Source organism: Staurois parvus, unplaced genomic scaffold (assembly GCF_062004578.1).
Source record: "Staurois parvus isolate SC_StPar_1 unplaced genomic scaffold, SC_StPar_1.0 ptg000949l, whole genome shotgun sequence".
Lineage (NCBI taxonomy): Eukaryota > Metazoa > Chordata > Amphibia > Anura > Ranidae > Staurois > Staurois parvus.
In genome coordinates this window covers 157,644-173,474 of record NW_028318745.1, presented here as the reverse complement: position 1 = coordinate 173,474, position 15,831 = coordinate 157,644, and the positions used below count along the sequence as shown (strand labels likewise).

General features: G+C 42.7%; 1 protein-coding gene across 1 annotated transcript; it reads left to right on the top strand.

The window, feature by feature from the left end:
- Positions 1-2,115: 2,115 nt before the first annotated feature.
- Positions 2,116-14,328, top strand: RBP7 (retinol binding protein 7). The gene is made up of 4 exons (XM_089656916.1): positions 2,116-2,271; positions 7,466-7,644; positions 9,307-9,408; positions 14,063-14,328. Exons 1-4 carry the CDS (start codon positions 2,136-2,138, stop codon positions 14,123-14,125), a joined length of 480 nt encoding a protein of 159 aa, XP_089513042.1. The 5' UTR covers positions 2,116-2,135; the 3' UTR covers positions 14,126-14,328.
- Positions 14,329-15,831: the final 1,503 nt, after the last annotated feature.

The window sequence follows — 15,831 nt, the reverse complement described above, 5'->3', positions numbered from 1 at the left end:
CCTACACACTTTCATGAATGAAGTATTTCGAACGGCTGGATTCACATGGTCTTAACTTATAAAACCGTGATTCTTGTGAGCTACTATGGTGCATTGTGTGCATAAAAAGATTACAAATCACATGTAAAGAGCAGCTGAGCTGCAGATCAAAGCAACAGGTGCAGGACTGATTCCTGCAGAACGCACAGCCGCTGGTGGAGACCTGCGAATGCGCAGCCGCTGGTGGAGACCTGCGAATGCGCAGCCGCTGGTGGAGACCTGCGAACGCACAGCCACTGGTGGAGAATTGCGAACGCAGAGCCGCTGGTGAAGACCTGCGCCCATCCTGAGTAAAATGAAAAAGGAGTGAGGAGACCCCCTGGAGGAGAGTGGGATAAGTTCATCCATCCACCCAACTCCAGGAAAACAGATCTCAGGGAAACAATAAGACCCCCTGCTGGAAAAAAGGGAAACAATCCATCCATCCATCCATTTGAGACAGGGATATATATATCCACTCATCTTTAAGTCCATTTAAAGGGACACAGGCTCTTTCGACCTCACTGTTTGGTCATATAAATCAGGTGAAGGAGCACATGAGAAGTTTTTTTGTGTAGACTTTTTCATATAAAAATATATATTTTATATATATTTTTTTTTCTTATATTTATATATATAATATTTTATATATATATATATATATTTTTTTTTTTTTTAATTATTTTTTTATATAACCCTCACTAGTGGAAGTTATCACAATTAATCACGGAGTGATTGTGGGAACGTATTTGCAGCAGAATAACACATCAATAGTGTGGACTTATATACGCTATTTCAAATTTATTATTAAGTTGCAAAACATATTGTATAAGTACACACATTTTTTTGTTTTTTCACAATTTTATTTTAGTGGAGTGCGGCACATTGATTTGTTTCGGACAGTGTATACACTTGCTGTCGTTTTTACAAATTACAAAAGACCCCCAGAAATGTTGTGAAGCTTGTAATGACCTGGAACTGGTGGTGCCTGGCAATGCTCCCCCTTTTCTCCTCCCTAGAAATATAGGGAATATTATTATTATTATACAGTATTTATATAGCGCCAACAGTTTGCTCAGCGCTGTACAATATAATGGGAGACAATACACGAGACAGTACAGTAACAATACGATTCAACACACGAAGGGTTTGAGGGCCCTGCTCCTTGGAGCTTACAATCTAGGAGGGGGGGATAGTGGTACAGGAGGATATAGCTGTGGGGGATGGAGTGGTGGGAAGAGCGGAGGAGATCAGCAATTAGGTGAGGGCTGGGTAGGCTTCTCTGAAGAGATGGGTTTTCAGGATATCTCTCTGCAGATGGGATGACACTTGGACGCAGTGGTGCATTTCATTTTTGTACTGCCCCAGGCAGTGCAAAAATCGGCCGTGCTCCCCACTTGGACATTCAGACATCCTCCAGCAGGGCAAACAGACACTCTCCAGCAGCCTCCAGCCTGTCACGTCCTCCTCCGTTCCAGCACTCACCGCCCACCTCTCTTGGATCCAGGGGCGGACTGACCATTTGGAAACTTGGGCACTGCCCGTGGGCCCGGGTTTAGTAGGGGGCCCCATGAGATGCCCTGGTACCTTTTTCATAGGCTTTTTTAAGTTTGGGAAGGACACAGGGGCCCCATGAGTTGTCAGTCCGCCCCTGCTTGGATCCCAGCTCTGCTTCCACTGCTCCCCAGTCACTGGCTGCCTCTGTGTCACTTCTGCCCCCCTGAAAAATGCCGCCCTAGGCCAACGCCTTGTGGCAAATATGCCCCTGCTTGGACATGCAAACACCATCTGATGTTTTTGGGTACCTTGCTTATTTAAGAAACACATGCTATCGTTTTTTTTTTTTAATATATATAAATAAAATTTGGACTGTATAATGGCATTTTTGTGAGATTGTCTGTCTGTCCTATGACTAGTGAGTAACCGGAGAACTCATTCACTCTATTAGGTTTGTGGAACTATGTGGCCTTGGGCTTTCTAAACTCTGCACAAAGGTCTCTCCAGCAGCAGAGGAGAAAGGGTTACAGAGAATAGATTGTAGGTGGACCTCTCTGTGTTGGGAATAGGCGACACTCCTCCAGCATCAGTATAAAAATAGTCAGCCTGGGACTTGCTACATGTTATTCCTCATCTCCAGCTCTGATAGGCTTGGTGACCCGGAGTGCACAGCGCTACCAATGGCTCCTCCAAACTTTTCTGGCACCTGGACCATGGTCAGTAATGAGAACTTTGACCGCTACATGGTAGCACTGGGTAAGCTGCTCTCTCTGTGAGTCTGATTGATCTTTGTCTGGTGTTACATGATAACAAAACCAAACATCCTTTCCCTCTATTATCCGTGTGACCTTCATCCACTTGGAGGTTACTCGTGGTCAGCATGTAGTCCTCTCATGGAAGGAAATCCTGTGTTATTTTACAGGAACAGATTTTTCTTCACTGGTGCATCATTTTCAAGGCAGAAGGCTGTCCATCTGCCAGGGTACAGTAAATTAAATATGAAATTTCATTAAAATTCACTAGAATTGTACAATTTATAATGTGGAACACGGTGAGTGTGATCCTTGGAGGGACAGGCAGAGGAAAGGGGAGCTGGAACTCAACTAGAAAGGTTTCATCTGTGGGACACTTTATATTAGAGACTGGGGCTTGTCTTCATTGCCATTTAGCATTCAATTCTTGCTTGATTATTCTCATAGCTTATTATTATTAAATATTATATGTGTGTGTATATATATAATATAATTTTTTTTTTTTTATGATAAAATCAATTTTATTTTTAGGTCTGTGATCCTTGGCTTAATACATCTGCTTAAGCATTACATGTATCAATTTTTATAACTTCTAATACCCCACAATCTGTCACTTTTCTTTTATCTTCTATTCTCATTCCAATAAATGCTATAAAAGACTGTATGCAGTAGAACTTTTACAACATGTATGGAATAGTTGTTTTTCCTGTCTTTTTACTCTAAATGTAATTAGAATTGCCCTGCTTTCACCTGGTGATCCTACCACACCTCCTGTATTAGAGCGCCCCCACTCTGGATGGATGGAGGTGCACAGGGGGCACCTGTTGTCAGCCTGAGGGGAGTGTTAGAGCACTAGCAAATTTGGACGCACTAACAAAGCCAAAACTCAAGCTAATGCTTTTAATCAGTTATAGGAACTATATAACTTTTTTTTTTTTTTTTTTTTTTTTTTATTTTAGTAGTAAACTGCAGCTTGAGGGGGGGAAAAAAAAATTCCCTGGAAAGTAAATGTCATAATGTGCTAATATTAATCGCATACTAGTGCATTATGCAGGACTTGCCTTAAAATGAAGCCCTACAGTGCAGCGCTTGTCCCCGCTGCAGAGGCTTCCATCTTCACCCGGTCTTCCGGGTTCGCAAGCTCCATCTGGCTGAGCTGAAATGACGTCACTCTGTCGTATGTGCAAGGGAGTCTCCACACACAGCAAGGTGCTCTGAAGGAGATGCACGGGTAAAAAAAAATCCCAATACATGTGAAAGTTAGTGTCTACAAATGGTGGTGTATGTATGTGTAATATATATATATATATATATATATATATATATATATATATATATATATATATATATATATATATATATATATATATATATATATATATATATATATATAATTTTTTTTTTTTTTTTTTTTTTAACTAGTAATGGTGGCTATCAGCGACTTATAGCGGGACTGCAGTGGGCATTCTGACACTGGGGGGGACTGACTAACTGACATCAATACAGTGATCAGTGCTAATAAAAAGCACTGACACTGTACTAATGGCACTGGGCAGGAAGGGGTTAACATCTGGGGTGATCAAAGGGTTAACTGTGTGCTATTTTACTATGGGGGCTTTATGTGTTTTACTATGTAAACCTGCTGCTGTGTGTTTCTCTGCTGAGAAATACACAGCAGCATGTTACTGCTGGCAGGACAGAGACCTCTGACACATAGGTCTCTCCCCTATCACTGTTCTTCGCCGGGTGCTGGTGGGGAATCTCCAGCCGGAACCCGGTGATGAACATCTGTAGTCGCCACGGGCGGCTCGCACGCTCCTTACCCGGAAATACAAAATCGCATATATAGGTAATTTTTGTGCCCTGTAGCAGTAGTTTTACTATAGCGTGGTAAGCGGTTAAACTGTTTGGAGACCCCCTAGTCTAAGTTTAGAGGAAGCCCAATAAAAGTAGAACAATCCAAGCTGGCCAGCACACTAAATTGAAGCTAGGAACACTCCTGAGTAGGGCAGGATCCCTACACAACCTTCTGATCCCTTCTATATGTAGTATGTAACAAACAATACATTTGGGTGGCCAAATGATGCCCATAAATAACATGTAATTGCCCCTGATTAGAGTGTGGGTTATGTCTGCCTCCTTACTGGGGTAATGAGTGCCTGTGGGTGTCTGAGGTGCTAATTTTACAGACTTTCCAGCTTGTTGTGCAGCAGGGCTTGTTCTCTCCAAGAAGTGACGGACGGATCTACTTATCTGTGGCCAGGCTTGTCCATAGTAGAAGTCCTCATGCACACTGGGGGGACGTTTTTGATAACGCTGGTAACATTAGCTGTGTAGTCGCATCAAAAACATGCAGTAGCATTTAGCGGCGCTTGCTGTGTGGGTTGTGTTGAGTTTTTTTTTTTTTTTTTTTTTTCCCCATCCAAAAAATGTTGATTACAGTCTGCGTGCACGGACACATAGGATAACATGCTGGGGGGGTTTTCTGGCTATAAGAAAAAAAACAGCCGCTGTATAAATGTCCCATGTGCATGAGGACTAATGCTATTGCTATAACCTGCAGCTTGAGATCCATGTTCGGATTCCAGACTGTCTGGCTATAAACTGGTATGAATCACTGTGAAGCTGGGAACAAATCTGCCTAATTACAATATTGGTGTTCAGCCAATTGCATCCTCTAATTGCACTGATGACTGGGTGAAATGACTCTGGGAATTAAAATTTTTGCAGATTTAAAGTGAGATATAGATATATATATTATATATTTTTTTTTTTTTTTTTTTTAAATAGCACTTTCAGAATATTTAGCTTCTTTCTTCCTGAACGATGTTCAGTTTAAGCAGGTGCCTTGACTGCTGCTCCAGGTTTCCTGTTTCAGAGTGTCTCCTTTCTCTTGCAGCGTCCTACAAGAGTCACCATTACATGCAGGGAGTACAGTTGTCTCCCTACACTGTGTGCATCAATAGAAACACATAGGGGTTGATTCTACTAACACTGGAGAGCAAAAAATCTGGTGCTTCTGTGCCTGGTGGCCAATCTGCTTCCAATTTCAGCTTGTTCAAGTAAGCTTTGACAGTTTTAATAAATCAACCTCAGTCTTGTAGCCCAGGAAGGCAAGACACTCTGCTCCTACCTCCTCCTTGCCAGCAGATGGGCTGGAGACTGCACTGTCCACCGTTAACTCTTTCCTATGAAAATCAGAACTTCAGGGAAGCAGCACAGAGATCAGGAGTCAGCGGCACTGACAGTTGTAAACTGCTAGTGTTGTGGAAAACATTTAAATAGTTTACTGGAGAATGTTTTGTTCTGTGCTTAATGTGTTGAGCTAAAATAAAGTTTTAAATCGCTATGAGGAACATGGTTTTTCCCTTCATGACTTGAGACCTGTACACAGGACTGCTGTTAGAAACCACAGCGCCCCATACAGCCAACGTGATAGGAAAAAGTTTACTATGCTTCAGTTATGAATGAACACAGCAAGTGATTGGTACTGATTATTTTCCCCCCTGGGCAGCAGGGTGAAACCTATATGGTGCACAGGGAGGGTGATGTGTGTGGCGGGGGGTCTAAATACTGCTGCAACCAATCAGCCAGCTTTCAGCTGCTGCAGAGAGAATCATACAGGGGATCAGTTTGTCGCCAATCACACATTAGTGTGTGTGTGTGTGTGTGTGTGTGTGTGTGTGTGTGTGTGTGTGTGTGTGTGTGTGTGTGTGTGTGTGTGTGTGTGTGTGTGTGTGTGTGTGTGTGTGTGTGTGTGTGTGTGTGTGTGTGTGTGTGTGTGTGTGTGTGTGTGTGTGTGTGTGTGTGTGTGTGTGTGTGTGTGTGTGTGTGTGTGTGTGTGTGTGTGTGTGTGTGTGTGTGTGTGTGTGTGTGTGTGTGTGTGTGTGTGTGTGTGTGTGTGTGTGTGTGTGTGTGTGTGTGTGTGTGTGTGTGTGTGTGTGTGTAAACATGTCCAGTAAGAAAGTTTAAATCAAATTTTGGGCCAAAATGTATTCTACAGCATAAAAAAAAAAAAAAAAAAATCCCAATACGTGTATATTAACTACCGAATGATGACTACATTGCGGCCGGCCAGTTCTGGGAGGGTGTCATATGACGTCCTCCCAAAACGCACTCTCCTGCGCGCCCCCAGCGATCTCTGTGTTCTATCGACACAGCTGATAATGTGATGTGGTAAAAGGCCAATCACAGCAGCCTTTTACCACGTGATCAGCCATGTCCAATGACACTCTGATCACCGGGAAATGCACTTGCCGGTTCTCGGCTGCACTTTCCTTGCGCCGTCAGAATACTGGATTGGTGCCATGATGATTGGTGCCCAGCGGTTGCGCCAGTCAGTGCCGCCTCATCAACGCACATCAGTGAAGGAGAAAAATTACTTGTTTGAAAAATTTTATAATAGAAACTTTTTTTTTTTTTTTTTTTTGGGGGGGTGTTTAACATGTGGGGCAATCAAAGGCTTATCTGTGCTGGTTTACATGATGTTCTGAGCTTGTGCTTCACTGTAAGCACACTGCTTTGCAGGAGCTGACAGGGAGAGCTGTGTTAACTAACAGTTCTCCAACATCTCCCAACCCCCCCCCCCCCCCGTTGGAGATCCTCGGCAATTACCTGGCCCCGGTGATTGACAGCCAAGATCACGAACGGCAGCGCATGATTTTGCGCACAGCTTCCTCCCTGTAGCAGTATTTCTGGTATGGGGTGGAGCTGAAGCGGTTAAACAAAATTGTCATGCTTGTCCCCTTGAATAACTGCAGAGGAAAGATATAAAATCCCTGGTTGTCACCAGAACTAGTGTCTCCATTAGAAGATTTTATCCCCTACTCCTGTTCTGGTGACTATGGGACTTTCTCCTTCACTCTTCGTGATGGCCATCAACAGAGCAAATGGAGAGGGTGAAGCTCTCTAATGGGGGGCAAAAACTCGGGTTCTAATCTCTGTCCACTTTATGGGCAATGCAGCAAACTTTTATTATTTTTCCTGCTTGAAATCTTTGGCTCTCTGTAAATATTTCTGGTGTAGACTAAGGAGAGAAGGTAGAATTTTTGTTTTCTATGGACAACGGCCATTTTTCAAACAACAAGGACCACTTTTTTTTTTTTTTTTTTTTTTTTTTTTTTAGATAGTAATAAGACCCGCCTGTCAATGTGATGCATTCCTGGTATGAAGCTATACATATTTCTCCCTCATTTCAGGTATAGACATTGTCACCAGGAACTTGGCCAAATTTGTTAAGCCTCAGAAGGTCATAGAACAAGATGGAGACTCCTTCATCATCCGGACACTCAGCAGCGTGCGCAGTTATCGGGTCCAGTTTACCCTGGGACAGGAATTTGATGAAGACACCAAAGGCCTGGATAACCGAAAATGCAAGGTATGACAAGTGGGAGGATGATTACCTGAGCTACAGGTAGATCAGACAAGCCTGCAGACATGCTTCAGAGAATGACCCTTGTTCCCCGTGGAAGCAGTGGTCTCTCTACAGAGGTCTAATTTCTAGGTACATCAGACCTGCAGCTCAGTTTGCACTGTCTGCTTAATTGAAATCTCCATCTAACTCCGCAGTGGGTTTGTTGGATCTCTCCAGAGCGCGGGGGTCCTTCTCTGCAATATGCTGGCAGAGAACAGGCTTTTCTACATGGGCTGTCTTTCTAAAGTACCGTAATCAAACTTTGAGGGCCTATTGATGACCTGTCCATGGTAATGCAACACATTTTACTGCATGAAACTATATTTAAAGTAGAAATCCTTTCCTTTGTGCAGTTCACATCTATGTGCTGCAGTCTAGTATATTCTGAAGGGGCAACTATATGGGCACGTTCACACCCAGTCTAAAGCCTGGTGTACACCTATGCATTTTGGCAAAATGCATTAGTCCATTTAACATGGTTTTCTATAGGTCATGTTCACAATCTGTGTGGGGGGGGGGGGGGTTTTGGGAGGGAGGGGTCAGGGAGCACAAAACGCACCCAGAAAATCTGCATAGGTGTGAACCAAGCATAAGTCTTTGAACAAATTTTGTCTTCTGAGAACTTAAAATGTGTTTTTTGCTTTACCCCAATTCCTCCCTTTGTTTGGTTTTGCAAAAGACACCATGAAATCAGGGGCGGACTGACCATTTGGAAACTCGGGCACTGCCTGAGGGTCTGGGGTCAGTAGGGGGCCCCATGAGATGCCCCTGGTAACTTTTTCATAGGCTTTTTTCTTGATTTTGGGCAAGGACACAGGGGCCCCATGATCCCCTATTGCCTGGGGGCCCTTTGAGTTGTCAGTCCGCCCCTGCATAAAACTATGATCACAACATCTTATGCAGGCGCGAAAAACGCACAATGCAGGAGTGTTTTCAGTACCTTTAAACAACCAGCAGGTGACAGTCTAACACCAATAAACTTGTTCACACCAATGCTGGGGTTTTTGTTTTTTATTTATTTAAATTTTTTTTTTCTTTTCTACAGTGGAGAAGCTGCTAAAATGCATGATAGTGTATTGTTTTGCATTTTTATTCTCCCCAGCAATAGAAGAAAAAAAAAATACTCTTTAACCAAACCCTTGTAGAAAAATGCAAAACTGACAAGGCAACCTGTATAGGTGTGAATGGAGCCTTGACTAGATTCAAACCTATGCAGTTTGAAGTCTAGAACCGAAAACGCAACTTTTTTTTTTTTTTGTATTAAAAAAAAAATATAAAGGCCCTGATCCTTCCCAAAACGCAGAGATGTGAACCTGTCCCATAGGAAATCATGTTAAATCGACTGCTGTGCGTTTCTGGAAAACGCTTTGGTGTGAACTTCTATCAGACCTCTCCACTTTGGCACACTGTATGGACCACCTCCATGGTAGTCTGCTTTCTGGTTTGCTTGAATTCTGTTTTTGTCTTTTTGTTTTTTTTTTTCACTTGGCGGACATTTTTCATATTAGTGTTGGTACATTTCTGGCAGCTATCCTTAATTGAAATAAAGGAAATGGCATAAGCTGCATTATTTAAAACAAATGATCAAATTATATATAATGCCTCCCTTTTTGTTTCCCTGAGCAGACTCTGGTCACTTGGGACAATGGACGACTTGTCTGCGTTCAGAAAGGAGAGAAGAAGAATCGGGGTTGGGTCCACTGGCTGGAAGGAGATGATCTGCATCTGGTATGTACATGCTGCCTTCTAGCCTAAACTTCTCATTGATGGACATTTGTTGTCCTCCCACATAATGCTGGTTCTTTGTCAAGGTGCCATTTTAGGGCAATAGCTATAATTGGGAGTCTTCTTTTTTGCTCTGGTTCCTTTAAAACACAGTACAGAGGTTGTATTATGACGTAGCTGGCCTTCTCCTGAAACACTAGTTGGCTTTCCACCACTGTCCTGAATTTAGTCTCTGCTCTGGAACAAGCATATGGCAAGTGAAGTCAGAATTGCAGCTCTGAACAAGCCTGGGGCAAGTGAAGTTAGTGTTTATCTTTTAATTCTTTCCAATTCACCAAATATCCATAAGATGGGGAAATCTATAACTGCCAGGCAAGCAGCAATTTGGAATGAGTGGACAACTTTGTAGCCTACATGGTCCCACAAGGCAGGCTCTCCTTTAAAGCGGCAATATGTCATGATGGGATGGATAAACTGCACTGAATGTTTAAACCAGGGTTCCTCCAGAGGTTGCTAGGGGGTTCCTTGATTTTTGGCTTGTCAGATGAGCAATCTCTTGTATTGTCTCCCTCCATAATGTAAAGCGCTGAGCAAACTGGCACTATATAAGTTCTGTATAATAATTTTTTTGCCTCACTTGCTCTGACTTGGTATTAAGGCCTTTGGATCATAACAGCCAGGCAGCTAGTATTTTCAAAAGGAGTTCAGTAATGGCCACAAGCTGTCTAACTACATGTCGTGTGGTTTTTTGTGTTTTTTTTTTTTTTTTTTTTTTTTTTTTTTTTTTTTCCCTTCTCCTTATGAACCTTCAAATGGCCCAATGAATCAGTGCAGTCCAAGAACATTCCCCCCCACCCCCCGTCTTGGACTGCACTGATTCATTGTAATCTGTTAATGCCAGTCTTGGAGTTCCATTCCAATGTGTGGGTGCAGAGAGATGTGAGTAGGTTGCTGTTGGTATGCCAGGAAAAACGCCATGCTGGAATATGGAGAGGAGTGGCTGCAGCTGTTGGGATTTCTTGTTCAGCCTGTTAATTCCATCACATACAAAGCATTGCATAGAATCTGCCCTGACCGACCTCGGCAACTGTCACCCCACACAGCACACGTGACTAATAAATGCCATACCGTCCTAGTCACACTCCAGATGCAAAACAAATAATGTTGGCTACATTGGTGAGACATTTTTATAAGTAGATCCTCAGGGCAACATTACAAAGACACAAACAAAAGCAGGTAGCAGAGTCCATAGGAAGCCAGATAAGTGTGGTGGTGGCTAGGGTGTTTGGTTTTTTTTAAAAAAACAAAAACAAAAAAAAAAACCCAACTGAGCTGGCCAGAACTAACTCCTGAAGGAGTCTATTCCACATTTTCACAGCTCTCCCTGTGAAGAAACCTTTCCGTGTTTTGGAGATTAAATTTATTTTCCTCTAGACTTAGAGTGCCCCCTTGTCCTTTGGAGAGCTATTCACCCTGAGGTCATCAGAGTTCACTACATGAACCACTGATGTATTTATACATGGAGATCATATATTCCCCCCCCCCCCCCATGTATTCTACATGGAGATCATATCCCTTCCCCCCCCCCCCCCCCTTATGTATTCTCCTCCAAGACTTAGGAGAATAAATTCAGTTCCTCTAATCTTTCCTCATAGCTGAGCTCCTCCATGCCTCTTATCAGTTTGGTTGCCCTTCTCTGTACTTTCTCCAGTTTATTTTGTGAATTGGAGCCCAAAACTGAACCTCCTATTCCAGATGAGGTCTTACTAATGATTTGTACCGGGGAAAATCTCTCTGGCGTCTATACCTCTCCTAATACAAGAGGATTTTGCTCACTTTTGAAACGGTAGCTTGGCATTGCTTACTATTAAGCTTGTGATCTATCAGATCCTTCTACACCATTGATTACCCCAGTTGTACACCCCCCCTCCCCCATTATGTATGATGCATGCATATTTTTAGCCCCCAAGTGCATAACTTTACATTTTATCAACATTAAACCTCATTTGCCACATAGTTGCCCAATTACACAGAGCATTGAGGTCAGCCTGTAAATTGGAGACATCCTGTAAGGACATTATTCCATGGCACAGCTTGGTGTCATCTGCAAAGACTGAAATGGGATTTTTAATCCCAGACCCTATATTGTATGTGTATGTACTGGTCCCAACACTGAACCTGCAGTTTTCTATCCATTTACATACAGATTTTTTCCAAGCCTGCAGACTTTACCTTAAACATTAGCCTTGTGTGGGGAACTGTGGCAAATGCTTTTGCAAAATCCAAGTATACCACGTCCACAGCCACCCTTCTATCCAAGGTTTTGCTCACCTCCTCATAAAAAGAAATCCGATTTTGTTTGACAACTTCTGTTTTTCATGAATCCATGCTTTCTGTTGCTTTAAAATATTTTTTCAAGCAAGAACTCATCTATGTGGTGTGGGGGGGGTTATATGGACATCCATAATAAACTCTGCATGGTTTGAGATTACCAGGTCCAGCAGAGCATCATTCCTAGTTGGGGCCTCTATGAACTGAACCATAAAATTGTCCTGTACTAGATTTAAAAATTCCTGCCCTTTTAACACTTGCTGCTGTACCATTACGCCAGTCAATTGCCAGGTAGTTAAAATCCCCCATTATCACTGTTGCATCCCTTTTGATTTGTGCAAGGAGCGGAGTCTCTACCTCCTCATTAACACTGGTAGGCCTGTAACAAACTCCAATGATTACCTTTTGTGCAGTTCCACCCATAATACTTCAGCCTCATCACACTCCATCAACTAGGTCCTCTTTCACTGCACTCTGAGATCACTTCTCACATAGAGACAGACACCACCACCTTTCCTCTTCCCCCCGTCTCTCCAAAAGAGAACATAGCCAGGAATATTAATGGCCCAGTCATGTGAAGAATGAAGCCAAGATTCAGCAACACCAATTAAATCCTAGTTCACCAAAGCTTCCAACTCTCCTAATTTTGAGTGGCAGACTTCTGGCATTGGTGAACAAACACTTTACTTCAGTGACACTTTTTTGCATATTTTTTATTTTTATACAAATGGTACCAATTCCACTGGTTGTTTGTAACATGGGAACCTTATCTGCCATAGTCCTGACCCCTGTCTGATCTGTCTACACCGTTATAATCTAATTCTCCCTCCCCCCTTGATTCTACTTTAAATACTCCTCCAGCCTTCCCACAAACCTTTCCCCCAGCACAGCAGACCCCCTTCCATGTAGGTGCAAACTATCTCTAGCATATAGGTTTCACCCCAATGAAAAGTCAGTCCAGTGCTCTAGAATGTAAATCCTTCCCTCTTACACCAGGTCTTTAGCCATACATTGGGTTCTCTAATCTCCCCTTGTCTTTCCAGAGTTTGGCATGGCACAGGATATCACCTTTTTGGAGGTTCTTCCCTTCAACTTGCAGCCTAGTTATTTAAATTGATTCTTAAGGACCCTCCACCTTCCATGTATTCTGCCATTAGTTCCAACATGGACCAGGACAGCTGGGTCATGCCCAGCCCCTCCCAGTAATTTATCAAATCCGTCCACCACATGCTGATCCTTGGCACCAGGGAGATGGCAAACCATTCGGTTGAGGCGATCCTGGCGACAAATTATCAGTCCTTCTGTTTTATAGAATCCCCTACTACCACCCGCTGTCTAGGCCTTCCTGCACCACCCCTCCCAGGCAGTCTGCCCTCCCAGCTGTTGGGGATAGCAGTGACATCCAGGGCTGCCACCCTTGAGCTTGCCACCCCCACATCTTCACCCAACTTCGCAAATCTGTTTTGGGTGCACAAACCCAGGGCCAGCTTTCCTTTTCTGTGAGCCCCTACCACTCCCTCTGGTTACAGTAACCCATCTTCCTACCTGTTAATCCTGATTAGCCCCTCCACATCAATCACATTAGCTACCTGCTCAAAGAGCAGAAGACCCCTTTAAAGGTTGCCGGTTGTGCCTAGTGTTGCATCTTGCTCCTCCAGATCTCTAACGTGAGTTTCCAGAAGGGCAACCTGACCACATCTGTCGCAGTGGTATCCATCCTGGAGCTGTTGCTGCATACATGTGGTGCACTGCACAAAACCTTCCACCCTGCTATCACTCATTATCCCAGTTACAATTTATTAATAGGAAATATCAGTTGTCACTTACAGGTTAGTAGACTCCCATTATAACTTCCTGTTTTCCACTCTGTGTTTTTTTTTTTTTTTTTTTTTTTTTAACTCCTTATCAAATGTCCAGTTAGTCAAAGATCCAGCAAGCAAAATACAGGCAAGTTCAGATTGGGCTCTACAGCAAGTTGCGTAGGAAAGAGCAATCCCTACAGCATCTTCTCCCCCATGGGCCAACGGTGTAAGGTCCTTCAGACCAATGCAGGGCCCATAGCTGAAGGGTTGTAGACTGCCAGAGCATGGGGAAGTGCCAATGGCGTGGAGGATCTGGTAGGTAAAAGAGCCAATACACTCCTAGACTAAAGGAATAATTTAACACATTGCAGTGAGTTTTGATCTGTCAGGATTAGATGCGTTCTTCAGCCATTGCCCTAGCATGAGTAGTTTCGACAATGGATGGTGATCAAAACTAGTTTCCAATATAAAAGGCAACATGGTGACTTAGCCCTGTAATTCTGATGTTCTCTCTTTCTCCATAGGAGCTGAGCTGCGAGGACCAGGTGTGCAGACAACTGTACCGGCGAGTGCAGGAGGCCTGTTGACGTGTCCTCAATCTGTCTGGGTGCTGCCTGAAGACAAAAACAAGTGTTGGAACAATTATCTATGCAATTACTGTTATTCCCTGTTTGATATTTATTTTTTTTATAAGATTCCTGTATTGCTGTGTAACTTGTTATCGCAGTCATTGGGATAAAGAATTGTGAATGGTCTCCTGCAATTTAAAATATAATGTTTAAAGAAGGTGTATTTGCTTATTTTGAATTTTTAGAACTGCTGTATCATAAGGACACTGCAGATAAATGGCCTCATTGACAGGGTTGGATAAAGACTGTAACTGTCCAGTATTTGGCAAGCTAAATACACATGTTTAGAGCACTCTGAGTTGGCAATGATGCAGTTGTATCCTAGATTACAAAGGATAGGCAGGCAAAACCAAAGGTATTCATATTTGAGACTTTTTGAAACTTCACTTTCCAGGTAACTCCAGTATATGGAGATTATACTTCAGCCCACCAAATTGGAAGAAAAGGGAATGTTCTCTGTTGAGCAGTCTTGTGGTGCACCATTCTCCATTGATGGCTAGCTGACTGGCACCTTTTTTAGCCAAAGGTTTTGCATGGTCAGGTCTGGTGATTGGTTGGATGGTGTGGATATTGCTTGGGGAAGGGGACTATTCTAGAGATGTCGGAAATTGATCTAAATGTGACAACTCTAGAATAGACTTCAGATCTATCATTTGTATTATGGTTTTTGTTTTTTAGAATTTGCAACTGTTGTATTTGCAGAAATCTTGACTCTCTCAAGATCATGGAACTCGCTATAAAAAATAAATAAATAAATAAACCGCTTCCCTTCTCCTTGGAAGGCCTGTATCTTCTTGGGTTAGACTTTTTTTTTTTTTTTTTTTTTCTTTTTTTTTTCTTCTTCTAAGGCAGTGGCTGTAATCTTTCCTAGATGTAAAACATGGAAATCCTAAACTTCTATGAAAAAGTCAATATGTCCTTAGCTACACAAATCCTACCACCTCCTGGATTGTTTTGTCTGTGTGCAGAAGATGTGTCTCTCAAGTTGCTCCTGTTGGGCAGATGTGAAGAGACCATCAAACAAAATCAATGGTGATCCAAAATAACCTCTCCTGTTGCTCTTCTGGCTCGCCTTCACAGACTAGGGCTGCTGACTAAATGGGGTCTGTTCTTTCCCAGCTTGCCAACGTTCAAATGGCTACTTTTTTTTTTCTCCACCCTCAATTAACATTGTTGTAACATGAATGAGTTGACTCCACCAAATCCAAGCACATTGCCCTCCATCAGATCCTGCTTCTCTTTTTGAGATTTTTTTAAACCCAGCTGTGGCTTAACCATAAGCTTACTGAAACATGCCATTGGAGAAAGAGAACAGAGTCTGGTGGAGGGCAATGTGTTTGGGACTTGGTGTGAACTCATCTGTATTACAATCAAGTTTCTTGAGGAAAAGAGATCTCACAGATGTGTGGCTTTTCCTGTATTGAGCAGAAAGAAAAAATCAAGGTGTGCACCTTCTTTGTGTTGATGTAAATGACAAACCCCCAAGGCTCCTCCAGAGGGTTCTATTAGTATAGTGAATTCAGCTTAATTGATGTGCACAGAGGACCCTGAAAGGTAAGATAATGTATTTATTGCCATATGTACAAAAAGACAAAACCTTTTAACTAGAAGTTGCAACCTCTATAAGACATGGCACCAAAGATGACTCTATTGGTGGTTTTTTT

What these genes read in the sequence shown, in the direction of transcription:
- RBP7 (XM_089656916.1), top strand. Translation starts at nt 2,136, where the DNA reads ATGTTATTCCTCATCTCCAGCTCTGATAGGCTTGGTGACCCGGAGTGC. An exon ending in CCGCTACATGGTAGCACTGG is followed by an intron (nt 2,272 to 7,465) that starts GTAAGCTGCTCT and finishes CCCTCATTTCAG; the next exon opens with GTATAGACATTGTCACCAGG. An exon ending in TGGATAACCGAAAATGCAAG is followed by an intron (nt 7,645 to 9,306) that starts GTATGACAAGTG and finishes TTCCCTGAGCAG; the next exon opens with ACTCTGGTCACTTGGGACAA.